Genomic DNA, 27284 nt, shown 5'->3' on the forward strand with positions numbered 1-27284 from the left:
GAAAAATGTGACAAGATGTCCACCAAGGTCACAAATGTAAGCATAAATAGCTGCAATTTAACATCAGTAGTTAGCAAACAAGATACCCTCGAGGTAAAAAGGCTGATAAAAAGAGGGCAGCGATGTATTAAAGATGCATTATTTGGGGGTCTATGGATATAATTTAGGCTTCACAACAAGGTCAGACTGATTTAATTCTCTCCGCAAAGGTCAGTCCAAGGCCTGGCTGTACTAACCTCTGTGCTCTCCATCTGTCTGCACTCCACGCCAGACACTTTCAATAGGTGATTGTGTGTTCATGACTGGATACAAACACATTGAAATTACCTCCAGGTCTAGGCCTCTCAAAGTGTTTACTCAGAGCCACCGCTGACCCTGGAGTAGCTGGTACCTATGGAACTTTACACATGGCTGCTGCTTTGAAGTGTTGCAAAGAAGGTCTGATATTTGCGATTTCCAAATGTTGCAAGTGCTGATGAGTATTCAGCTTCATAAACGCGTCGCTGTAGAGTCATAAACTCTTTATGCTGGTTTATTCTATGACCCTTGAAACGTGATTTTTTTTTTTTCCAGCACTGGTAAAAGTATAATAAGGGGAAGGCGGGGGACAACACCAAACAAAAACCAAACCCTTCAGATTCACTTTCTCTAAAATGAGGAAAAATGAAGAAACTGGTGTTTGTGTACATCTTTATTTGATAGTCCAGGTCTTTTAAAAATCTTCCTCCATAAGCAGGGAATTCTTTAAAAATAATTGACAGGACAAAATAAATATGCAATGTGCTGGTATCTGTTAGTCGTTTTCTTGCTACTTTTTCAACTTCATGCTAAACATTTCTGAATTCTTTTTTCATTTTAAGTAGGAAACAGGTTTATTAATCTGAAAGCAACAACTAGAGAAAATGAGGCCAGTGAATGCTTTGAGTTTTCAATAAATATTTAGCTCACTGAAATAGCCACACATGGTAAATAGCACTTGCTTTCATGAAAAAAGACCTGTACCTTTAGTGGAATATACACTTAATTTTAAAAAGAGTAAGAGACCTAATTTTTATCTGTATCATTTGAACTAGAAGGAGGTTATGAATTGATATTGCTTTCATTTTAGGTGGAAGGTATAAAGGTAAAATTATATAAAATGGCGTGAATTAATTGAATGTACCATGTTTAAAAAAAATAAAAAGAGCTCCACACAGTGCTCTTTTTCTTTAAGGTAACGTAAGTCTTCCATAAGTACAATATACACCTGGTTTCTGTAATTATTTTACATTCACACAATAAACAGTTTCAAAAGTAAAAAAGGGGCATCTGTGTTTGAACCAACAAAATCCAAATTGGGGAATTCAGAGCTTAGGATGCAAATCTCCACGGAGTATCTGGTCCTGTGTTTTCTCGAGCCTGCCTACCGTAAAGTCACCTAAAAAGAGAGAACTGCAAGAACAATAATACAGATCAGAACAAAGTAATTTAAAGTCAGATTTACAGATTTCTGCCTGTATTTCTCAGCTTAAATAACAACCCTGGTAAGCAAATTCTGATCTTAAACGATAAAGACTTTTTTTTTCTTTTTTTCCCCCAGGTATCTTATGAAATCAGCTATTGCTCTTGTGCATGATGTGCTCTGATGAATCAGACATAGTATTTGGCTCTTGAGGCTGTTTCAGTGGCCCTGCTTTTTTAAATTAGATGAAGGCAGGGACACAATCTGTGCAGAGAACACAAAAAGATTTAAGAAAACAGTACAGTGTAGAGCACAATTTTTTTAGAATAGTTGATGCCTGACCCACACCCCCATGCACACATGTGTCAGTGCACATACACCCATGGACACACTTCCATTTACTTTCTAAGAGACCGCACTGGCGGCCAGTTCACCTTTCCACCAAGTTCAAGGGTCACTGAAACACCTCTTCTTTGGGAAACTGTGCTGGTGTTCTTGCCATGGGGAATTGTTGAGGAGTGACACAAGAAGTCACTCCTCCATGAGATGAACACATAACCTCTGTGGGGTCCTGTCTCCTGCTGGCCGAAGGAGCTGGTACATGAACTTGGGGTCTTTACACTGAGTGGGTATTTTTAGAGTGTTTACTATTTGTGGTATTGTTGTCTAGCTACAGGAGTATTAAGGAATTCATAAGACCAAGTGTTTGCTTTAAAATACCTTGTGGGTGAGCTTTTATTGCTCAGGAATGGCACCACACGGACAGACCCTAGGAACAAAGTCCTCACACTATCTACAGAACAGGTATGGCACAAGCAGTGGCACATTAAGTTTTCCTCTTCTATCTTCCCCTGCCACCAGCCCAATCTCAGGAAGGACAAGCTCAGGAGGAAGAGGGCACCCCAGAGTCTGTGCTGTTTCACAGAAACCAGCATCAGGGCTACCTGTTGAGGTGGATTTGGAGGCATATTTGATGCACTTCCATGGGGCTTTTCCCAGAGGCTACTTGGGATTGGGCTCTTGGCAGCTTCTGAAAGCATCCTTCCTAGAAGCAGAGGCAATTTTTGGAGCAGTCGCTGCCTGTTGCATGAATCCACACCGAACAGGCTTTACAAATGTTTCTGACTCCAGCACCTAGAGCTGTAATACACCTTTGTGAATCAGTTCTATCCCTTCAGTTAGGGGAGGGGTGCAGTTTCCAACAGAGAGTGAGCACTGGTGAGGAGCTGGAAACTGGAAAAGCCATTTCCGCAGAACAAAATAACCTGTTGGGTGTTTCCTTAATGACAGTCCTCTCCTTTATTTGCATCTCACTTAGAGTGGCATACTGCTTTTCGCATGTCTGTCCTGGGCTGCTTTGTAACACAGAGGCACTGTCCCAAACGCTTTCCATCCCAAAGTCTGGCTGGCTGCTTGCTTTCCTGAAAAACCAAGCCCAGGACAGGCTGAAAAAGCCATCAGCCCTGTCAGCTCTCAGGAGATGTGCTTATCTACCTGGCTGACATGCTGTTTTCAAGAAAGCCTTGGTAGGGTCTAGCCCTTAGGCTAGAATGGCTCAGGCTTAGAATGGAAACACTGACAAACCCTTAATATGATGATATTGGCAGCTTCCACCGTAGGGTGGTGTTCTGCTGCGGTAACTTCTTAGTCACAGAAGGACCACTCGAAGTACAGCACAGGTCCTCATGCTTTGCTTATGTTCTGCACACTTGAAAAGGAAAACAAAAAGAAAATCTGGGAGTCTTATAAAAATGTATGTTTTTTCTCAGCGTAGCAGGGAGTTCTGAGTTGGCCTCACGCTGCACTCTTGGGGGCCGTAGCAGTTTAAGGGTTCAGGCTTACCTTGTCTCAAAGCACACATTTTGCCTTTTGAAACAGGAAAATCTTATGCCACAAAAATGGGCAGCTACTTTTTGATCACACACTCACAACGTTTTTTCATGTGTGAGACATGACATGCTCTGTCAAGCCACTGTATTCAAACTTCCCCTAATATATTTCATTTTTATTAGCGACAGAGGACAGGCGATTTGAATCTTAATACTACAGGGTGATCTGTATGTGAGGTGTAGAACACCTAGGCGTGCGCGAGGATACAGCTATTGCAATGAGCTCACACGCTTTGCATATAAATCTTGAGGCAGTTTGCTGTGCCCTGCCCTGCTAGGGACATTGGTAGAAATTAAAATGTGAGGGGTGCAGGCTACTTGTATGCCATTGTATTTCCATTTCTTATTAAGTTTTCGATTCCCCTCTTCCCTTACTGCATATTTATACTCCTGCCAAGTTCCATGGGAGCAGAAAAGCTGCTCCTCGTATTAATATTTTTAAATGATGCTTTTGACGAGTTGGTCTTTCAGAGAGGAGAAAGCATTGGGCACTAGGCAGGCAAACAAAAACAATTTCTGCACTGCAGGATTACTGTCTAACACGTGCTTGTCCTGTGGGATGGAGCCATAACAGTTCACAGCTCTGCTGTCCTCACGCCCCTTGCAAAACTCACTCCAACCCAAGGTCTTCCAGTTCACGTCCTCCACGTGCCTGAACCTGGCCATTTGGTTTGATGGCTCCCTGCGCTCCAGAAATGCTCTCCCCTCCGATCCGTAGCTGGTAGGAGCAGAGTGTTCAGGGCAGGTTAGCTGAGCTGCTGTTAAGCAAGAAACGAAACAAACAGGTTAAAAAAAGTCTGGGCTCCCAGGTGTGTAAAGCTGAAAGAGAGCAAAGAAATAACTCCAGCTACACAGAAATGAAAACAAAAAACCAAAACAAAAATATGTTTTGTTCTTTCCGTTAAAGCGTTAGCGCTGTGAGCTGAGTCTTGGGGAGCGGCAGGTGCCAGTATGGATGGATTCCCAGGGAAACTTGCTCCTGGCGTAGACCTGGGCAGGCACTGCGCTGCTGTGTGGCCTTCCTGGGGCAGGCAGAGGCCTCCCTGCGCTCCCAGCCCATTTCAGAGCCTTGCCCCTGCAGCACCCGGCGAGGTCACCGAGTGTGCAGGCACTGGAGGAATGTGCTTTCAGCACTGGCAAAGCTTGATACCAGAGGAATCAGTCCTGTTTGGTTCCTCCGGTTTTCTCTGCAAAAAGGGACGGGGAAAGCAGAAAGATGAATTTCTTTTGCGATGGACACTAGCAATACAAAGCCCTACATAAAAGCTGGGTAAGATAAACTCTTCCCTCTTACTGTCCCACGCGGAGAACCAGAACAAGTTGTATATGCTGCGTTACCCTTATTTTGACGGCTCCAGGCATGCACGCATCTCAGGCTAGCTCCCTATCAGGGACAGTTTCCAGAGTATCATGTGGGAAGCAGGATCAAACTTTTAATCCCTGAAATGAAAAAGGACATCTAACTTTAATAGGGAAGGAAAAACATTTTGGGGCATTTGCAGATAAATAAAAGAAACAATGTTTGATAGTGTGGACGAAGTCCTGACCTGAAGCATGACGAACTGTACCAACGCCTTTTGTACAGCTAGAAGTTTATAGTGTTCTGGAGCGTTGTTTATGTTGCTATAAAAAAAGGTGAGAAAATATATTCAGTTACTTTCTGTTTCCCCCCATTGAGCAGATGGCAATTCATAGCTCAAATTGTTTTTTAAGCCATTTCACATTTTACTAATAAGTACAATATGTTTTTCAACAACAAAGGGGGCTTAGGCACTTCTGCAGAGGTTACGTCGTTGCTCAGGTAGCTCAGAAAGCAAAGAGTTTATGAATCCTGTTGCGTTATAAGGGTGAATGATTTCCAGTTACTTCTTACGTGGTGGAAAGCACTAGCTAAAAACTCTCCTACTTCTTCTTTCAAATTATTTCTAATTTTGGAGGCCACAAATAAGACAGTGTACTTACTTCAGCTGCCTAGATTTGAGATTGTTTCCATCAGCTAGGTTCCTGGTAAAACAAACCCCCCTTTTTAAGATGAATATTCTTTATATTTCAAGTGTATAACTACGTGTAGATGGCCATTGGGAAAAGCAAAGAAATATTCAGCAGTTCTATTTCAGGAAGTTTTGGTGCTTTAGAATGAAAACTGTTAATACTACATGCATTGGAAAATTCTCACCATTGCATCCGTGGTTTTATCAAAACCTGTTAAATTACGTGAGTGCAGAAATAAGGAAGAGTGGGTTTTGTTATTAATTGACACTCATTTGTAGCCGGCGTGTGGTGGCAGGTCCTCCAAACAAACCCCAAGACACAGATTAGAGCTGAAAGTTTTGGAAATGTTCTAAATCTTTGTAGCATTGCAGGAAGGAAGTGTAATATTAAACTGACAAATTGAATATATCTATTTTTTCAGTGTAATTCACAGTTTCTTCCTATTATTTTTTACTACCCGTGGAGATAAAGCAAACCAAATTCCTCAAAACAGAGAGAAATGTATTTCCAGGTACTTTTTCCCGTTAAGTAATATATCTCCCTTATACATGTGTGCCGTCAACTATTTATCCATTCCTTTTCTACACCACGTCTACAGCCAGAAATGTTGGCTATGCAAATATTGCAGAACCGACTCTGAACATATGCGCCGTGTTCCTATAGATACACAGGAAACTATATAATAATTAGAGCCTGCATATATTATCTCGTAATTATAATTTTACATAATCTGTTATATAATCTCGAGGCTGGTATGCGGTGGGGAAAAAAAAAAAAAAGTGGTTATGTCAGAATTCCTCGGGAGAAAAATAAAATTGCTTGTCGATGGAAGCGGACGTCGTAGCAGCGAGGGCGGCGCGGCGGCTGGGAGCCACGCTGCGCTCTGTGCGGGCACAGCCCCCGGGCGCCGAGCGGCTCCGCACCCCTGTCTGCCCCCCAGCACCCCCCAGCTCGGCCGTCCGCCTGCGGGGAGCCGAGGGCCGCGGGGGGGGGGGGCAGAGCCCGTGGTGCGTGGCCGGGGGGAGCGGGGAGCCGAGCGCCAGCGCGGGGGAGCAGAGAAGAAACCGAAGCAGAACTGGGAAGGTGACGAAGCGGCCGGCGCCGATTCATTGCCGGAGCCGCTGCTCGTTTCCAGCCATTGAAACGCGCCCGAGCCGCCCCGTCCCCGCTCGGAGCGGAGCGGGACGCGGCCCGGCCCCGCGGGAGCCGCTGCCCCGGGCCGGCGGGGCCGGAGCAGGCTGCAGCCGCTGCGCCTGCGGCACCGGCGGGGCCCTCCGCGGGGCCGGGGCCGCCGCCCGAACGGGGCAGGGGGCACCCACCCTGGGGAAAAAAAATACCAAACCCCCGAGCGCGCCGGGCGAGCGGCAAATAAATAAATAAATAAACCTCAAAGTACATCGGCTGCAATCGCCAGGCTTTCATTCCCAATAAACAGCAAGCTTTATAATTTCCAGGTGTTGGGGAAAGCCGTTGTCTTATAGTTTATAAATCCCTGCTGGCGGGAGGGAGGGGGAGAATCTTTGGAGGTGAATGAAATATCAAATCACGAGGCTCTGTGTAGGTTTATGATTGCATAAGAGGCTCGATCATTTCCATATATTGAAATGTGCCGTCCTTTCCGCGACTGCCCAGCCCTCGGAGGGAGAGAGACGCTCGATTCCGCCTTGATCAATGCTGACTGCGAAGCAAGGAGGAGGAGAAGGGGGGGACCAGGCTGGCACCAGATGGAGCAGGGTCTAGGGAAAGGTCAAGGTTAGCTCAGGCTGCTATTGAATCGGTTGCAGCCTCACAGATAGATCTCTGCCTCCGAGGCACCCACTGGGGCTTCTCAGAATCAAATCTAATAGAAAAGGCAGTCACAGAATGAAATCGCTTCATCTGAATGCTAAAATTGTTATTAGGCTACATTAGAGAGATACCAGGCACGTGATTACCAAAAAAGGAAGCATGCCTAGCAGTTTGCAACTGAAATAAAAGCTGTGAATATGTTGATAACCATCGGCAATGTGCAAGGATAATAGATAACAGGAGAGAGGGGCAGGGAGAGATGTGTGTGTGTAACGAACAGATTAACATATTGATGTGTATGTATGTATCTACACAAAATCATTTCTATACATATATGCGTCTGAGTGGGGGTGCATGTGTACCTAGGCAGACAGCAGCACTTGACTTGCGAGTCCTGCAGCGGCTGTGGTCCTCAGCGCTCTGAGGGCGTTTGTTAATTGATTCGGACAGCAGTTACAGACCAAGAAGCGGGGAGCTGACCTGGAGGAGAGGTTTGTTGGTGGGCCTTTGCAGGTCTCTACCTGCAGCCACCCTCAACTTGTGTTGTGGTGGCATGCTGGCACTTTGATTTTTAAGTTCTTGTGGAGACACGAGGCTCGGGCATTGCTCGAGGCCTCTCCTCTCTCATCTCGGGCAAAAGCCTGCAAGGAAGTGTTACTGGGTGCATACATGTGTGCACCCCCCCCACCGCACACTGGATGCACGAGCATGCCACAAGCATGCAACTTACATGTTTGGAGCAGCGATGCTGTCAGCTGGCTTTCAGAGATCAAAGTGAGCTCTTCCCAGTCACCCTCTCCTCCACATTACTGATTCTTTAACCTACAGTACAGCCATATCTTAAAGAAGGATTTAGTCTTGTAAAATAAATGCTGGCTACACTAGATTAAACATGATGACTGCACTCTAAGGGTTAATAAATTTAGAATTAACAGATCATCCCAGCTTGATACAGCTACTATAGATGATTTAATATGCAGCCTAAGCAGGTTGACAGTCAGCTCACAGATGCAGATAAGATCAAACAGTCTCTTGATTCAATAGATTGAATGGTTGTACTGAGTGTCTGGAAGGTGAGTGACAGTACGTATATGGCAGGGGTTCTGGTAAAGAAGGGCTTCGATTCCTCACTGCTGTGCACTGCACTGCTTTTCCTTTTCTAGCAGTCAACCTTTTCCAGCAATCAAACCTGGAGTTAACATGAAAAAAAGCCCGTCTCAAATATAGTTCAGGAGGGTTATTTGAAGTTTTCAGTAATGAAAAGCTCCACGCTTTAATAGTAATCACCATTACTATTACTAGTCTGCACTTCAGGTTCCTTCTCCGTGGACAAGGCCATCGCCACCCACTCCGTCCCACAGGGAGTCTCATCTGTCCACGAGCTCTCTCTGTCTGTCCACACTAATCCCCTGCCCTGGCAGGCAGAAATGCACAAAAAGAAGGTATTTTGGTGACACCTCGCCCAAGGCAGCTCCTGGGGCTTGATGAGCGCAACCTTGCCCTAATGGGATCTGCCGTCCCCAGGCCTCAGCTGTAGGAAACCTCCATGGGTGCAGAGCGATGAAGACAATTCCCCTGCTTTCTTTCTCAGCTCTCTTGCTTTTCTGGCTTAAAAGTTAATGTCTGTAGTAACTCTTCTGTGGTTTATGTTTTCCTTCTTGCTCTCCTGTCCTATTTAAATGGGAACGTAAAACAGTCCTCGTGGAAGCTGGTAAGCAATGAGATGACAGAGTGGTCTCTAACAATTTTTATTATTTGATCAAGAGTAAAAGCTCCACCTGAACTATTAGATTTCACCGTATGAATACGTTTCCAGGCAATTTTAAAAACGCATATTATGCATGCAATAGACCGTCACAGGTCTGAATTGTATCTTATTGTGTTATATGGGGCCACCGCCATACCGACAGGAATGTTTGTGTTAAACTTACTGCACATCTGAATGCTTACAAATTAGCTGTATTGTTTACTTTGGGCTGTTTGGTTTTTTTGGTTGGTTGTTTTTTTGGGTTTTTTTAAATGCCCAAATGCGCAGTCCATGGTTTTGAGGGATGCCTTGCAAAAGGTTAGTGTAATAAGAAGCGCTGCTTTGAATTTACCAGCAGAGCAAACCCAGATCACAGTTTCTCTTTGTGATTTTTAAAATGGTCTCGTGTACTTTTGCAAACGTTTACCTGTGAATTATACTTGCATTTTAATTTGGAAACCAGCGGTTCCTTTTAACCCCCCAAACGCTGCGTTAGAAAAGGGAGGGCCTTGGCATGGATTTCAGACTGCAGAGCTGTCCGGGAGCGTGCCCAGGTTTTCCCGAGCTCAGGGTGAGCCAGTCTGCTCCCCCTCCTCGCCTGGGAGCACCCCGCAGGTGAGCAGACGGGGGAGGCGCAGAAACCTTGCCCGTGCGCGGAGGGCGAGGCGGCAGCAAGCTGCCAGTGCCGCCCAGGCCGAGGGACGGGGGCTCGCGTCCCCCTTGCCAAAGAGATTCAGAAGGAGAAAAGCCCCCCAGGCCGTGGGAGCGAGCGGGAAGGCAGGCGCGACTTGGGAGAATTAGCGGCAATCAAAGGAGCGCGTTGCCCGGTGCCTGCCCTCTGCCGAGCCCTGCGCCGGGGGCCCCGCCGGGGCTGAGCCGCGCAGGGGGCAGCGGAGGGGCGCGGAGGGGCGGCCGGGCCCCGCGGATCCCCCCCGCGGCGGCGGGGCCGCTTCCCAAGGCGGAACCAGCGAAACCAGTTATCTGGCAGCAATTTGCATATTGATGGTGCCTCCCGCCGTTCTCCGTGATTGCTTTACAGGCAGGAAAGGTAACAGAAAAAATATATAACCCCTGTAAAAAAATAGCAAAAAGGCTCAGACGTGCACGGGGGCTCTGATAGAAGAGTAAGCCTTGTAAAGCCTGTGGCAGGAAATTTGTTTACCGAACAGTTTTTTGTCTTAGGATTCGAAGGCAGTTGTGGTTTTTTGGTCGGTTTTTGGTTGGGTTTTTTTTTGTGTGTGTGTGTGTTTTTTGTTTGTTGTTGGTTTGTGTTTTTTTTTAAGTTCCCAGGCTGAAGATGTGAGGTCCATGCTTCTGTGCAAACTGCTAGAGACAAGCACTGATCATTTCAGGGAAAAATAATTAGCCTCGTCGTATTCGCTGAATGTATACATCTAAGAAGAAGGCAATCCTTGGAGAATGGGAAAAGCATTCAATAGACACTTAAAAAGTATAGTGTCATGGTACATATATTTTTTAGTCCTGCTCATAAGCAATGTACAAATGTGCAGTACGGCTTTGAATATAAAAGCTAATTAGGTCTCAGTAGAGAATAGTTTCATTTTTATTGGCTCCGAGTACAACGGCTGTCTGAGATACACCTCAGTTCCGAGACACTTTCGCCTTCCTCCTAGGAACTGCCATGGCTGCGTCCCCATACATCCCTCCACCTTCAGACACCCTCAGTTCTGGGTAGCGTGAACCAGGGGTACTGGGGGGCTGTAGCTCGCCTCACCCCCATGCTGAGGAGCCCTCCAAAGCTGTTCAGGAGCAGAGGGTCGCAGCAGACCACACCGCTCCAGCCACATCTAGACCAAACTTCTCCCTGCTGCTGGTGGGGAGCAGCACTTTCAGGCTGGTGCTATGACACGGCCTGTGTTTCCCCAGAGTTTATCCACAGCGCCTATCGCTGCAGCCTCTGAGGGTGGTGTATTTCAGCACAGATAGGCTATGGATCTCTCTCTCCATGTGTTTACTTCTATTTCTCTCTCTCTCTAGGTGCTCAGATGCTGTGAAACTTAATACAATAGGGCAAATTAAAGTCTAAATTGTGAATACATTAATTTCAGTATGATAATATCAAACATTGTACGTGTTTCTGATTTCTGTATTTAATTTCCCTTACTTATTTTTTTTTTTTTACATGCTGGGGAATAGTTGCTCACTGAACAATAGCATTAGCACAATAACTCCCCCCAACTCCAGCATTCATACTTAATGCACATCAGCTTTCTATGTAATACTATACAATGTACTTGCACGTTATTTTAATTGAATGAAATCTTATTCATACTGGTGGTAGAAACCGTTCTTTTCACTGCAGTCAGAATTCATACTGTACCATAAAAATTATTTGTGCTGACACTAACAAATGGTGGCAAAACTATCCAGACAGCTCAAAGAAGTGGGCTCTTATCACAGGTTATTCACCACCTCTCCTGCTGCCCCTCAGCACTGTGTCCTTCCGTGCAGCTTTGGGCTATATGATAATACATTCTTCTGACTACAGAGAGTTGCATTAAAATATTATTGTAAGCATTCTAACAATTAAGCTGAAATAAATGCATGGAACAAATATGGCAAAGAAGAAAGCCCATGGTAAAGCTTTCCTTACTTTTAAATGCAGAGAAAGATCTCTGCTATCTCAACAATTAATTCTTTTTCATCTAGATCATCACACAAGCTACGCTATGTTCTGCAAAGCGTGTGCATTTCTTCTTTGCTAAAGCTAAACCGAAATGTCACCTGAAATAGTAATATAAAATGAATATAGAGAATTATGATTGTGTATGTTAAATTTCAGTTCAGTGCATCCTCAGTGACTAAAAGTTGAAGCTTTAAAAAGCGATGTAATAGACATTATTTACAGAAGATGTTAAGGCGCCAATCTAACAGCATGCTTGAGTACACGCTTACTTTAAGCATGTAAGTACAGCTGATGTGCCCAAAGACAAATATGTGCTTAAGAATTTTGCAGTACCCAAGGCCAAGTAGATTCCTCTGGTAGGGGATATATTGAGCAGGGTTAGAGGAGGAAAATCCTTTTTTATTGCACTGTCTTTCTCTACTGTCCCTCACACCAAGTGTGCTAGGAAGAAGAAAGGACTGTGTTCAGCAGCATACAAGAAAACAGCTATATCTTTCCCCATCCTGTGCAGCAAAACTAATTTCTCAATGGAAATTTCTCAACTGATTTTTTTTGATTGCTGATATTTGGTTTCTCAGGTTAGCAAATTATTTCTGTTATTCTACTTCTGTTTAAAATTGATTTGAGCTCTAGCTGGATTTATTCTTCAAGACAAAATGTCTGCAATTCCTCCTTTTCCCACCTGCCACATACAGAGTAGAACTTTCCAGATTTCCTCATAGGGAGGGTTTGACCTCCTTGGATCTAATCCTGCACAGAAGTGTGCAAAGCTTCTCCTTACGATCCTGAGAAGATCTTGTTCATAAACAACTGCTGTGCTAAAAGATCAGTAGTCACCCCGCAGATTTTAGTTGGTCAGGATCAGACTAAGTGTGTCCAGCAATCCTGCCCTTCTTCACTGATGAGCAGATACTTTGGAGATGAAGTGTGACTGTGTGCCGTCCTTGGACATGTGACTAGTTTAAACCTCGGTATTTGTTCTTGGTTTGAAACTCCCCAAGAGTCTGCCTCTGCGGGGCTGGGAGCCTCGCTTAGCCTTTGCTATCCATGTGACTTGCTTATCCCTTCCGAGTTCAGCTGCCTCTGTGCTGCTGGGCGCTATCTCCCTGTGGCCTGAATTGGCTGTAATTCTTCACCTCATGCTAGCTGGGCATCTCCCCAAACTTAGGAGCTAGAGTCAGAAAATGAATCAAAAAGATGTTTTGTGTCGATGACCTGTTTTCCTTCAAGCTCATAGGCTTGAAGGTAGTGACCTGCTTAGGTAAATTACTTGGGATCTCAGCAGTGACTCAAAAGGACTGACTTCTCTGTGCTTGTGCCATCGTCAGTTTCTGTGAGGCCAAATAGAGCAGCCTTGATGAACGGGGGATTTGGGTGTGTGGAATATCTTGCTGAGGAGCCTGGCTTCTCAGCGCGCTTTGCTTCACTGTGACTTGTGCACAATAACCCTGCAGTAAGAGAGCCCAATGCTGCAGCCTGGCTTGGTCAAAACACTTCCTGAACCCAATGGAGATGATGCTCATGAGTTCGGGCATGTAGCATGGTGTCCCTGCTCTGTACCCATTTGGTGAGGTGGGGATGGAAACTTTGTGGGGTCTGGCTCCGTGAGAGCAACCTGTGTGATCACAGCCTGTGGCTCATCTTTCTAGCCCTGGGCTTGTATTTTTCTGTCAGGGTCAAGGAAAACTGCAAGTCTGCATCTTAACCAACCATGCACACTTCAGCTTACTGTGATTTGAAGTGATAAACACCGCCTCTGAGAAGTTTAAAGCTAGAGAAAAGTGTTATAGAGAGCAATTGTCAGTCAAATCCTTTGTAACACAAAGTGATACTTAAGCTTACCCTCAATGTTCAAAGTTGCATGGCTCATCCCTTTTAAAGTGATGCCAATGCACATGTGAGACCCACTTCCACATGTTTTTTGGGGGAAGATAAAGCCCAGGAAGATGAAAAGATTATAAGAAACTGTTAGCAAAGATGATAGTGACCAACGGCCTGCCAGATGTTTTCCTGTCCCTAGCTATCCTTGCTGCATCTATAGGTAATGGAGTTGACCTATACACTGTGCTGTAACGTGCCAGAGCTGTATTTTGGATCATGGGTTCAGTGAGCATTTTCCATTCCCAGCGTGATGAGGTGTGTGACCAGCAGCATCTCGTGATGCAGCTGATGTACAAAGCAAACACATTTTATGAGCTTTAGTTCCCTCCTGTTCGATTCCTTTATGCCCTCTTTATCTTACACATTTAGGACTCTCTTTTGAGATAGACTTAAGTGCCATTTCTTGTTCACAGTCTCTTATCGGTGTATGGGTACACATAGGTGGGCAAGTGGGACACGTGTGCCCCAGGAACTCCTCTGGGTAGCTGTGGCTTTAACTTGGGTACCTATATATATATGCTGTTCAGTATGGAGCTTCAGAAGAGCTAGAAGTACCAAATTCATACCCTAGATGTCAGTAAAAGAAAAAAACATTAAAACCCATTAAAAATCATTTTATAAAGGTCTGTGAATCAAGCAATGGGTTAGCCAATTATTCATAAGATAATTCCCTATATGGACTGACAGTCTGAGTCCCAAGTTTCAGCTCAATCAAATTTACACAGCCCAAGTTATAACCTCTTCAAGATGGGGATTGTAACAGGAGCACTGACAGACCTTAACTACTGTGCCTCTTTAGTAACGAAAGCTCAACTATTTCACTCGTGCGGTGGCTGCTGGTGCTACTATAATTAAGACTGTACGGATTTGCATTATAGGTCAAGTTCTGGGAGGTTTTAAATGCACAGAGTTTAAATCATGTTGCCTTGAAACCTGGGATAGAAACTGCCAGGAGCACGTTACATGTTTACTTATAAAAAAGATACCTAAATATTAAACATACAAAAGGACAAATAGCTGAGGAAGTACAAGAGCAGTACAAACTAAAACTGGTTTGGCAAAAATCAAAGATTTGATTAAAAATGAGATTTTATGGGCATTTACTGTTGCCTTATTCTGTCTGCCCATGCACAAACAAAACTGTTTGTATGCTTCAGAGGTGACTTTTTGCCATTCAAAAGTCTGTTTCCTGAGCGCTTTGTGCCATTTATTTTATAGTCATCCCCAGAAAGGCCAGTCAAGGTACAGGGCTCCATTGTGCTAGGTGCTGTGCAAGCAGAGGCAGGCTGAAGTCCCAGACCTTGCTGAAACCCATGGAAAACGTCTCCCCAGGTTCAGAGTTTTATTCTGGGTCCTGCCTAGGGCAAGCCGATAGCGAAATCTTTCTGTCACCTGGCGCTCAGATGTTTGTGATCCTGCACGGACTCGCTGCTGTGCGTGCTGTGCTTGTTAGTAAGCGCTTGCAGAATTGGAGTTTATTTTGAGCCTTTATTAAAAAGGGAAGGGGGGGGGAGAGAAAAGGAAAAGCAGTGTGCCCAAGTTTCTCATGTGGGAATACTAATGCACATACTATTTCTAGAACGTGCAAGTCCTCTGCTCATTCACAGAGAGTCAGCCTGGTATGATAAGAGTTCCACCCACGTTGCCTCCGCCTGATTGAGACTATCAAGTCAGTGTCGGAAAGCACCCCGCGCGATCTGCCGTTATATAATGCAGCCCAGCTCTAGAGAACTGGCAGAATTTTGGAATTTGTATTTGGTCCTAATGTTCTGTACGGAGTTGGCAAGTGAGATTCCTGCTCTGAATGAATGACAGTTGGAGCTTCGAAGCAGGAACATTTGCCCACCAAAGTTGCTGAACTCACCCACTGCCAAGTCTGTCACTAAATTAGCAGATAAGCAGGGACAGCAGTATGCGGTACAAACTGTGTCACGATCCTTTGCGCCCTTGGGTCCCGATCCTGTGTGGGAGGGCCACGGAGTGCCTGTCTGTGAGACAGAGGAAGGCCACGCTTCTCAATTTTAGGCAGTTTTATCTCCTTTCTACAGCAACCTCTAAGCATCTCACATGCTGCTTGGAGGGAGGATCACACTGTTTCCCAGGCAGAGTGCTGAGGCACAGAGGAAAGGGACAGATACATTTTGGCAAGATTTAAATGTTAATTATCTATGGTGTAAATGTTCTCCCCTGGGCACTCTGCCCTGCTGCTGCAGGTTCCTGCCCCTGCCCTGGGACAGCAGAGCAGGATGGGTGCCCACCTCTGCTCTCAGCTGCTCCAGGGCGTTAGCTGGTGTCTCAGGGCTCTGGTTCCCAGGGGACAGACTGAAGCGGGATGGCTGCTCAGCTGATGAGGCAGACCCTTCTCTGAGGGTTCTCCTCGTAGGCAGCCTGAAAACCACCATGGCCCTGGTTTCAGCGTATACCTCAGAGTCTGCCCACGTGCAGCGGAGATGGGGGGCCACAACTCCTCCAGCTGACATTGCTCTGGGGCTGAGAGTCTATGGCCAAAGAGCAGCTGGTAAATGGCTGGGGGTGACAGCAGCTCAAACCGCTGCAGCAGGACTGTGGGGCATCCTTCATGGCTTGGGCGGAGAAAGGTTGTGGAGGAGTAGAAGGTGACACAGAAGTTTGTGTCAGTCCTCAGAGCCTAATCACTGGGTCACCTTCAGTGCTGGCCTGGGTTTGGTTTCACCCGCCCTTCTCATCTACCAGCATTTCTAGGTGTTAGCAGTCAGTACACAAGCATTTCTAACGGCTTTTACCCACCACGTTCACTAGGTTCTTCAGTACCACCGAGTGAAGTGACACTGCCGTGTAACAGGCACAGGAGAGGCTGAAGATGCTCCGTGTGCCAGAGGTGCGGTGGTGGTGGCTGCGCCGGGCGCGGGGAGCAGAGGGGACGATGCAGGAGGAGCAGCGCTTGGGGTGCAGGGGGGGTGCACTGCCCCTGCTCCCACAGCTCTCCTGAAGCACTCTCGCCTCCGGCCGCCCCCGGGCTCTGCCCCCCGGGCTCGGCGCCCGGCCCTGCCTTTGCCACCGGTGCGGGGGCGAGCTCGGAGGCCGCCCCCCGGGCCCGGCCCGGAGTGCGGGAGCGGTCCCCGTGGCGCTGACCCCGCCGCCAGGCTGGCCGGCAGCGCGGGGGCCATCCCGGCCCCACTTCCCCGGGGCTGGCCGGGCCGAGGTGTGCGGGGGGGTCCCGGCGGGGGGGCGGCGCTCGGCTCGGGGCCGGCGGGGCACGGAGCCCCCCCTACCTGGGGCGGTCTGCAACGGGGCGGCTTTCCCGGAGGGAGCGTGTCCGGGGGGCGGGGAGCCCGGTCCGGCGGCCGGAGGTGGCCCCGTACCCCTCCCCATCACGAAGGCAGAGCCCCGGCGCTGGGGCTGAGGCTGTAGCAAAGTCCCTCGCAAGAGCTGTTTGTTGACCACATTCACGTTCAGAGCCCTGAAGCTAAAAGCACTTTACACCATAAAATAAAAGCACTGTCTTTTTTTCTAAAAGGTTACGTCTGGAGGCCACGCTGCTCATACTTCATACAGAAAACTACTGAAAGGGCTATGAAATCCTCTATGATTTACACTCCCTCTCAGTGCATTAGGATATAGATCTACTCGACTCTAAAAATACTGTGGAGTTTCTAACCGACGTGAATATATGTGCATTATTTCAGAAAGTCTGTTAGAAAACTTGTCAACACATTATAAAGCATAAACCAGGACTTGGCCATTAAATACAGAGATCAGAGACAGAATATATACTGCAGGAAGTACCGAGAAAAGTCCCTCCATTCAAAAAAGGTCTATTAGCTAAAAGTTTACACACAATATACACCAAAGGGTTTAGAGAGAGCCCGTGGACCGTAATTACAAGGCATAAATGGAATCAGTAAGGGCTTTAGGGTCCCCAGCGCAGTTAACTGGGCTGCCAGAAAATAATTTTAATATTGTCATAATTTATTACCCACCGAAAGCCACATCAAGGATTGTAAATATAGTTACTTCGCGTCCACGACTGCTCGTTAAACAGCCTCGTTCCCTTCCCCTAAAAACACAATAAAATAAAAACCCACCTGCATTATTAATCTGCGGTCATGCCGTGTTAAAAATGTCTTCTGACTCCTTTTCTTTCTTGAGGTTTGTTATCTCCCTCCAATCACATGACAATGCGAAGCGCTGGGGAGGGGGGACGGGGACAGCACAGCACTGTTGCGATCAAATGCTAATATTAATCATTCTCCAGCCAGGGCGAAATATTGTTTTTAGAGGCAGCGAGTTTCCATTTAATTTGAAGCATTTTACGGTGCTGGAATTAAGGGCATGCTAATGGTAGGAACATCCTCGCTGCCATTCATGAAAGCATCTGTAAAATTAGCTCCTGACTGTAGGTTTTAAGATGCGGTCTGGGAAGTCGCCTCTGGAATCTCCAAGACGGTGCGATAATAAAACAGATTTAGTTGTAACTAAGTGCTTAATTTGCTATGATTTTTTAAAAGAAAATCAATGAAACATTGCCCGTTATTTATTGGGAATAACCACAGATAGGTATTCTGATGCAGGCTGGCTTGAGAGAGCGCGCAACTGCGTAATGAATTGTAATTCAGAGGACTGTTAACTGTGAACCACAGAACCTTTCAGGGGTAATAAAGTCATTACTTTTTACATTGCAGCCACCTTGAAGAGCTTTATACGTGCCATTAGGTATAAATCAAGCCCCGTACAGACACCTCTCCGCTAGACACGCATGCCTGCGCGGGTGCGCCCGCCGAACGCGCGGGGCTGCAGCAGCCGGCCCCGAGAGGCGGCGGGCGCCCAGGAGGAGCAGCGCGGCTATTGTCACCTGCGGCCGGGTCCGCCGGGAAGTCCCGCAGGACAGGCGCTTCCCCCGCTGCAGCCCGCGCCGCCGGGGTGGCTCTCCCGGCCGGGCCCGCCCGCGGCTCCGCGCACCGGCGGGGCTGCCCGGCGGCGGGGGGGGGGGGGGGGGGGGGGGGGCGGCGGGCGGAGCCGCGGGCGGCGCGGGGGGACCTGCTGGCGGGAAGCTGAAACCGTCCCACGTCGGAGCGATTCGCCCCGGCCTCTGACAGCTCCGCCGCCGTGCTCGCCTCGCCAACAGGTCCCCGGCCGCCCCCTCGGTTCCCCGGGCGGCATGAGGGCGATCGCGGCGCCGCGCGTTAAACCCCGTCTTACGGCGGCGGGCGGGCGGCTCCTCGCCCCCCCGCCCGGCTCTCCCGCCGCTCCGGCTCCCCGCCTCCGTCCCGGGCTCCGTTATCCCTCTCGCAGCCGCACTTGGCTCCGAACGCCCCTTCGCCTCCGCAGCTTATTCCTACCGCAACCTGCTCCCGCCCCGTGCCGGCAGCCTCCGCGTCTCTCCCTCCGTTTTCGGCGAAGTTGCAGCCGCCGCCGCCGCATCCTCCCAACTCCAGCCACTTCTCGGTGCCTCCCGCCGCCGCCGCTCCCCCCGCCTCCCCGCCCTCCCCCGGTGCCAACCCGCCGCTCCGCCGCCGGCAGTCCCGCGTTTCGCTTTCGTTAGGAGGTGCCGGCTGCGGGCAGGGCTCGGAGAGCCGGCCGGGGAGGGGGGCTCCGGGCAGGCGGGCGAGGGAAGCCGGCGGGGAAAGCTGCGAGGTCCCGCCGCCCCGCTGCTCCCCCTTCCCGCCCCGCTCCTGCGGCTTCGCCTCCCGTGCCCGCCGCCTCCTCGCTGCCGAAACTCCGCTCGCTTCTCCCCCGGGCCGCCCCGGGGCACGGAGCCCGGCTGGGCGGCGGGGCAAGGCCCGCCGCTCCCCGCCGAAGTTTCCCGCGGGCCGCGGCCCCGGGCCGAGCCCCGGCAGCCCCCCGGCTCTCCGCGGGGCCGCCGCCGTCCCCCGGGGCCGGGCCGCGGCTCCCGGGAGGAGGGGACTCTGCGGCTTCGAGGCGGGCGGGGGCGGGGGGGGGGGGGGGAGCGGGGAAGCCGGGAGCCGGATGGCCCCCCCCTGCTTTTTGGGTGGTCTCCGGTCCTACCTGGCTTCCCCCAGCTCTCACACCTCCTCGGCACATCCCGAGGCCAGCCTGCCCCGCAGCCCTCCCTGTCCGCCTTTGGCTTCCCCGATGGCTTTGCTTTTCCAGCGGGGGTGTGCGTGCGCTGCCGCTGCCTGCCTGCCTGCTCGCTTTCTCCCCCTCGCTTTCCTCCCTTCTTTCTCCGCGTGTGCGTGTTCAATTCCCCACCCGCGCCCCTCTCCCGGCTCCCCTCCTGCACCCGCTCCGCCGCGGCCACTCGCGGGTCCGGCCGCCGCCCCCTCCGCCCCCGGCCCCCCGGCTCCATTCGGCAGCGTGCGCCGGGCGGCCGGTGCACCCCCCCCCCGCCGCGCCCCCTCCCCTCTCCCCCCTGCGATCACTGTCCATTGGCTTGTCCTGCTCTCTTTTTCATGTCCAGCCCCTGATGAGTGTCCATTGGTGTTGCCTTCGCCTTCCCTCCTCCCCTCTCCCCGGCTTGCCCTGCCCATGTTTTGTATGTCTCTGTCCATCCAGGCTCCTGACGTTCAAGTTCGCAGGGACGTCACGTCCGCACTTGAACTTGCAGCTCAGGGGGGCTTTTGCCATTTTTTTCATCTCTCTCTCTCCTTCTCTCTCTCCCTCTCTCTCCCTCTCCCTCTCTCTCTCTCTTTTTTTTCCCTTGCACAAAAAAAAAAAAAAAAAGCCATGACTGCTATCCCACAATTCATCTTCCCTGCGCCATCTTTGTATTATTTCTAATTTATTTTGGATGTCAAAAGACATTGATGAAGATATTTTCTCTGGAGTCTCCTTCCTCTCTAACCCGTCTCTCCCGATGTGAACCGAGCGACTCACAAGCCACCGAAGCCACCAACCCACCATGTCGCGCCGCAAGCAAGGCAAACCCCAGCACTTAAGCAAACGGGAATTTTCACGTAAGTAACCCGGAGAGCAATTTATTTAATTTCCCCTTCACGGATTTAATTTTTAATTTGAGCGAGAGCAGGGCGGGGGAGTGTGGAAATAATAAAAGTGAGAGCGAGTGAGCGAGTCGGGGGAAAAAAAAAATGAACTCAACGCCGGCTCGGGATTATCGGCATTCCGGGTAATTTCTCCCTCTCTAATTTAATCACCTTGATCACTTTTCTTCTCTTTCTCTCCGTGCCCCTCGCCCGCCGGCGCGCAGCGCCCGTGCCCCGCTCCCTTCTCCCCACTCGCCTCCCGCTCGCCCCGCTCTTTGGCGGCAAGAGCGGCAGCTCTCGCCCCGGCACCGGGAGCGGCGGCAGCCGCCCCGCACGGGCTAGGTGCGGGGCTGCCGGGGGCAAAACCGGCCCAAAGTGCGAAGAAATTCCTGCGGGAGCGGCGGGCTGGGCGCCGGACGCCGTGGCCGGCCGGGCGGGAGCTGCGGGGCGAGCCAAAGTCCGGCGGCCGGAGCCCCTCCGCTGCCGGCGGGCTCGCCCCTCCGCCTCGCCCGCCCCGCGGCACCCTCTCGGGGGGGGGGAGAGCCGAGCCGGGCAGCCTCCCTTTTGTTTCCGCCGCGGGGTGGCCGTCCCGCCGCCCCCCGCTCCCCGCCGCCCCGGGCCGGCGCCGTGCGGGGCTCCGCCACCCCGACCTCGCCCCGCGCCCGCCCGGCCGCCGCTCCGGCTCGGGCTGGGGCGGGGGGCGGCACCGGGCGGCGAGGGAGCCGAGCCGCGCCGCGCCGCGCCGGGAGGGATTCCCTCCTCGCCCTCGCTTCGCGTTTTCCCGCTCGCTTACTATTTTTTGGAAGATTTTCAAAAAAAAAAGTGGAAGTGGATTTTGATTGGGAAAAATCTCGTGTCTGAATGTTTACAAGCACCGCGTGTGCGGGGAGCCTCCTGCCAACAAACACAGGCGAGAGCGAGCCCGGGCTGAGCACACACACACGCACACACGCACGCACACACACACACACACACACACACACACTCTCGCACCCTCGCACGGCCCTTCCTCGCCGCCGCGTTTCAACCCCAAACCAAATCCACTCTCCCCGGGAGAGAAAAAGCAAACCCGACCCCCTGCACACCGTTCGCAACAAAAACTCCGGCTCCCTCCCTCCAGCCGCCGCCACACACACCAGGGCTAGATGCAAGATAAGCGGGAGCGCTCTTTGCACAACAAAAGGCAACTCGAGCTGGAAAGGTTTGGGGCGAGGGGGGTGGGAAGGAAGGGAGGAAAAAAAAAAAAAAGAGAAATCCCCTTTTCCTCGGCGTGAGCTGGGGGGGGGGGGGGGGGGGGGGGGGGAAGGGAAATGTTGCATGCTTCTCCTCGCTCCTTTTTCCTCTCCTTCTTTTTCTTGATTTCTTCCTTTCCCCCCCATTACTCCCGGCGGGTTTTGTTCCCTCCCAGGGATGGCAGAAAACCCAGGGCGATTTCTTCCTGTCAGCGATCCCCGGCTCCCTCATCCCTTCGCCAAAAAAAATCCCAAAACAGCCAACCCCCGCCCCCCAAAAAACTTTATGCGGCGATTTCTCTCCCCACGGCTGCACCGACGTTCCCGGCCAGGTCCGCACATGGAGCCCCGAGCGAAGCGCAGGCAGCGCGGCAGGGCCGGCCGGGGAGCGCTGCCCTGCCCCAAGTTTTCCCTGACCCCCGGGTGTGTGTGTGTGCGGTGTCGGGTGCTCGGTCTCTCCTGTCGGTCCGTGTCCGTCCCCCCGTCCCCCCGCCCCGGTCGTTTTCTCCCTCTTTCCCCGCCACTTCTCGGGGCTTTTCTTTCTCGTTGAGTTGCTCGGCGCTGTGTTGGGGTAGGGGTTGCAACAGCAGGGGACTCGCTTCTGGGGGCGCGGCCCCCTCCCGAGATGGGGGACGGGGGGCCCTTCCCCGCGCCGGGATGCCCGGCGGCCCCGGGAGCGGGGGTGTGGGGAAGGGGGATCGCGGCGTGGCGGGGCCCGGCTCGGCGCGGGCGGGCGGGTGCCCGCGGCTCCGTCTCGCTGATGCCCGCGGGCCGGCGCGGAGTTTCCGCACGTGTGGGGCGGGAGCGGCGGCTGGGACGGGCCCGGGGAGGGGGGTGGGGGGGCTCCCTCCGGTGAGAGCCGCCCCGGGGATGGGGAGGGGGTGGGCCGGCAGACGGCGGGGGGGAACGGGAGGCCGGGCCGGGGGAGCGGGGAGCCGGGGGCTGCGCGCCGGGGTCGGGCGGCGGAGGCGGCGGGCGGGCCGCCTGCCCGATTCGGTCGCTAGGAGGCACAGCGAGATCAAACAACCGGGCAGCCCCGCGAACTTGAACCTGGCCGGCTCCTCCGCTGCCTCTCGGCCGGCGGGAGGGGGAGGGCGCCCAGCTCCCTCCCCCCGCACCCCCCCCCCCCCCCCCCCCCCTCCTTCTTCTTTGTTCTTAATTTTGCGCGGAGTTTGCTTGCTCCGGGAGGCAGCGGGTGATGCTCGCCGGCCCTCTCCCCGGCTCCCCCCCGCCCCGACGTGTTGGCGATTTCCATTGTAACCCCCAAGCCCCCCCTCCACTTGCACCGCACGACCCCAGGACTCAAACTTTAGGATTAAACGGCCCCTTCTCCGTCCTTGCCGCGGTGCGGTTGCGGGAGATGCCCCGGCGGCGCGGATGCGCTTCCCCGCACCGTGCCGTGGCATCCCCCCCTCCCCGCCCCATCAGCCCCGGTACCTCCTTTCTCCCGACACTCCAAAATCCATCCCGCTTTTGCCACAGAGACGGTGCGGTTGTTTTGGTGACTGGGAACGGGGAAGAAGGGGGGGAGTAGGAGGGCGAAGGGGGGAAGCTGAAAAGACATGTTGGTGGAAGGGCAATTTGCATGAAAAATAGGGACGGATGATTAGGGACCCAGGCAGGGAATTCTGATTGCCTCAGAATTAAAAGACATCCTGCAAATCAGTGGTGAGGCCAGGTGAATTGTGTTCTGGCGTTTTCTTTGTAAACCCGGTTATTTTCTATTTTGTTTTAAAAGTAGCAGTAATAATAAGAACATATTTTTGCTGGCTCTGCCTCCGTTAGGAGCCAAATGTTTTGCAGTGAACATGGTGCCAGCCGTATTTCATACGTTAGTATATAATTCTTGTTAATTAGCAATAATTTACGTTAAGAGCATAGAAAATGTTGAGGTTACAGGTTTTATATCTGTACATTTGATCATCGTGTTATTTTCAAGAACTTTGCCTCCTATAAAATTAATTAGGTGAAATGTGGAGGTGTAATCAGCAACCTCTGAATTACCACTTCATTTCCTGGTTTTGATTGTAAATCAGCCCAGTCGGTACAGACTTTAGCAAAGTCTATTTTTGTTTAGTGCTACTTTGAACTGTCTGGTGTCGAAGCAGCGGGTTACCTTCCCCGGCTAAATAATACTGACAGCGTCAGAAAGAAATCAGGCCGCGGGAAAACATTATAATTGAGTAATGATTATGCAGAGCTCCTCGCTAAGCCAGTTGTAAGGGGAATATGGGTTATTTTGTGTCTTGTGCTGCGGAGAGTTGGTGAGCTAGAAGTTAGATTTGCAAAATACCTTTGTCTGAGGCGTGCAGCGAGCTACTGGTGGAATTAGTCCTGCAATAATTTACTCCCTCTGTCCGAATGCAAGGAACGGCTGGGGAGAAAAACGCCATGCCCGGCAATCCCGCAGAAACACCCTGCTCCTCTCCCGGCTTCCCGAGGAGTGTGACATGCACGTTGTGCGTCCTGTCTTGTCGGTCTGTAAGTTTAGGAGAAAACCCCAGCGACTAAGATATTGTTTTTATTAATACGAGTGTAACCTTCATATTCCTGTGGTTGACCTTACGTTAAATTAGAAGTAGTACTAGAGGCAAGAAATGATGGACTGGATCGCTGTGTCCTAGTTGGAGCTGAGGTGCGGCGAGGTAGTGTGCTCTTTCAATATTATTTTACGCAGCACAACTGGGAGCTACTCCAGATCTTCCTCCTCAATATTCAGCCTAGGTAGGGTTGAAATAAATTTAACCTGAGTTCACTGGATTTTTGCACTTTATCAAAATCAGTTCCAATATCGTGCAGTCAAATTAAAATCTATTTTTTGATTCTCTGTGGCTTTAAGTTCATTAAACGTGAAATTGGCAGCCAGCTAAAGAAGGTCAGGCTGATTAACTGTTTAGGAGTTGTATTCCGTCTCACTTGCATTACCTGGCAGTGTTTTGAGGTAGGTTGTATCGGTAGTACCCTCTCCTCCTGCTCGCTGCTGTTAGCGTGCGTGGTGTATTGCGCAGATAGAGGAATACCGACATGCTGCTGGTAATTATTTATTTATTTTTTCCCTCCCCTCGTGAAAGGCAATAGTGATGGAGACTGCACCGAGATTGCCAGCGTATTTCTCTGCAAACTTAACGGGGGAAAAAAAAAAAAAAAAGCCAACAGAAAAGAGAGCCACGTCTGCCTTGTTAGAGCACCCACTGACGATTCTCTGAGCAGAAATAGCCTCATAATGAAGCTTTTTGGAGCTCATTCAGAAAATTTGTCAACTTTGACAACATTAGGCAAGGTATTTTGAGTTTAAAGAAGGCACTTCTTGCTGTTGCGAGGGAATGTGGCAGTTGCTTGGCCACGCTGATTTTTAGATGCTGAGGGCCACCAGTGCTAACACGTTCAAGGTAATTTAGGCATTCCTTTATTTTAGGATAAAAAAGGGAAAATGACTAATTGCCTTGTTTCCTTAAGTACTAAAAAATATCCCGTCTAGCTAACATCTCTGGGCAGACTCGGTTGTGAATTTGATGTTTACTTGCATTCTGAGGAGCAGCTGAAAAGTGAAAGGTGCCTCCCCCCGCCCCGCAGGCATTCCTGCTGCACTTGCTTTGTATAATTTTGGTTTCTGCCTTTTATTTATGTATTCATCTCGTCCCCTGTCTCCCCCACAAAGAACTCCTGGCTTTCAAATTATTAAATTGGAAGCCGCAAACGTGCTGAGAGGGATAGTGACACAAATACACGTGCATACGTCTGCACGTGTGTTATAAGGGGGCTGTATGTGCCCCGGGTGGTGCGGCTGTGTGGTCTAGCTCTCCTTCTTTTTCCTTATACACACACACACACACACACACACACACACACACACACACAAACTTTCATGCTACCTGCATGGCCTGTGTAGGCAACATGCAGTATCTATATGTTGAAACACCTTTTGTCTGCACCTGCACCCGTGCAGTTCAGGCTTCTGAATTTTAGAAAGTAGGTCTGGCTGTGGAAAATACATACCCATGTGTGTGTGAGAGAGTGTGCGCAGTGCTTTTAGCTTTGAATTCATATACATAAATAATACATCCAGCAATAAAACACCGTGTTCGCTTCTCTTAGGAGTACCACGAGAGTTTCGCAGTGCATTCTTTCAGCCTATTCATTTAATTTTAGCAGAGAATTGTTCAATCAAGTCAGAAATTTGTCCTCATGTAGGAACACAGAGACAGTTGCAGTGTTCACTCTCTGAGTTCTGCATGCTACAGCTGCTTCTGCAAAATCTCTTCCCTGTAACTGATGAATTCATCTCCTCGCTGCCATGCTAATAGCTGTGTTGCATGGGTTTAGTTTGGGGGGGAGCAGGCGGACCTTGCGAGGAGGGTGTAATATTCATGGAGAAGGGGCTCGGTGCGTTCCTCCCCCCACGCCCGGTGCCTTTCCCAAGAGCTCTAATGATTCTCCTTTTGTTTCTCAAACTGCAGCCGAACCTCTTGAAGCCATTCTCACTGATGACGAACCTGAACATGGCACATTGGGAGCTCCGGAAGGGGACCACGACCTCCTCACTTGTGGCCAGTGTCAGATGAACTTTCCGTTGGGGGACATTCTTATTTTTATTGAGCACAAACGGAAACAATGCAATGGCAGTCTCTGCTTAGAGAAGGCTGTGGATAAGCCACCTTCACCCTCACCAAGTGAGCTGAAAAAAGCATCCAATCCTGTGGAGGTTGGCATCCAGGTTACGCCAGAGGATGACGATTGTTTATCAACGTCATCTAGAGGAATTTGCCCTAAACAGGAACATATAGCAGGTAAATTAAAGCAAGGAGAAGTGTTTGCGAGTTTTATTTCTGTTTCAGTTGCAACGTAGCATGTTCGCAGTTGCAAACTGCCGTGTCTGTCTCTGTTCTGCTTGCCGTGACGGCCGATGTGTTAAATGCCCTGCCTTCGGTTAGTGGTGAGCGCACGACCGGTATTTCCTAGTGCCTGCGCAGAGGCAGGATCAACAGGCACGTGCCGTGCCAGCCGGTATTTCTAACGGTATTGTTTGAGGCTGCTCTTGTGATTTGCCTTGTATTGTAGTCACCGTCTCCCGGTGTCTCGCCTGCCATAGCACTGCAGGAGGAGATTTCAGAGCCTGCCGCGCGATAAAGCGAGGAGCTTTCGAGTCTTTGGCAAAGTCAGGGGTGAAAGAGTTAACCGAGCATCAGCCAGCCTTGGTTCCATATTGGCTGTCAGCGTATGGACTGTAATTAAACACAGCCCCATGGCAAAGTGACACCACCGACCTTGACTTTAAGATGCCATTTTCGACTGGCCAGGCCAGAGTAGAGAGGGCAGTTGCTGAAGCGCACAGACATGCTTATTCGAAAAGTTTAAGGGCATGTTGGAAATTTCAAAAGGTTGGTTTGACAGGAAAGGCCGCTCTCTGCAGCCTGCCTCCTCAGCCAAATGATAAATGCTTCGCTGTGCTCTCTCTTGTCTCTGATGTGGTTTTGACAGATGTATCTTGATTTTGTTTGTGGTTTACACAACCACATGTCAGCTGTACAAATGTCCAAGGCAGAGTTCTGTTTTGTGCAACAAACAATATGAAATGTAATTTAAAAAAAATAATAGGGTAAATATTTCCATTTCTTAGCATTTTTATTTTTTTTTTTAAACCGGAAAACCATCCGCCATGCAGATATTTTCACAAGTGACGTTAAAAAAATAGAGTGTGCTATGTGAAAGAAAATCCCAGAGCCCTGGGAGCGTAACAAGGCACGCTC

At 50.2% G+C, this 27284-nt stretch overlaps 2 protein-coding genes across 24 annotated transcripts in view; one reads left to right on the forward strand and one right to left on the reverse strand.

The window, feature by feature from the left end:
* Positions 1–676: 676 nt before the first annotated feature.
* Positions 677–23063, reverse strand: LOC130157381 (collagen alpha-1(I) chain-like). Of its 16 annotated transcripts, none has more exons than XR_008824827.1 (4): positions 18704–19671; positions 17450–17582; positions 4669–4770; positions 677–4088 (listed from the first exon to the last, which is right to left on the reverse strand). XR_008824827.1 is itself a non-coding variant. In XM_056356839.1 (2 exons), exons 1-2 carry the CDS (start codon positions 19669–19671, stop codon positions 4764–4766), a joined length of 975 nt encoding a protein of 324 aa, XP_056212814.1. In that variant the 3' UTR covers positions 677–4763. The 16 variants fall into 16 exon arrangements, 1 of the variants encoding a protein (XP_056212814.1); XR_008824828.1 differs by having other exon boundaries at positions 677–4517; XR_008824832.1 differs by having other exon boundaries at positions 677–1431; positions 3945–4770.
* The window catches only part of BCL11A (BCL11 transcription factor A), a 75091-nt gene continuing 67498 nt past the window's right edge, over positions 19692–27284 (forward strand). For 4 of the 8 annotated variants that reach the window (XM_056356836.1, XM_056356837.1, XM_056356835.1 and 1 more), the window contains exons 1-2: positions 19692–20278; positions 25995–26324. In XM_056356836.1, coding sequence (XP_056212811.1) covers positions 20224–20278; positions 25995–26324 — 385 coding nt within the window. In that variant the 5' untranslated portion in view covers positions 19692–20223. The other 4 variants (XM_056356831.1, XM_056356829.1, XM_056356832.1 and 1 more) reach the window with 3 other exon arrangements.

This window comes from Falco biarmicus, chromosome 12 (assembly GCF_023638135.1).
Source record: "Falco biarmicus isolate bFalBia1 chromosome 12, bFalBia1.pri, whole genome shotgun sequence".
In the NCBI taxonomy this organism is placed as follows: Eukaryota; Metazoa; Chordata; class Aves; order Falconiformes; family Falconidae; genus Falco; species Falco biarmicus.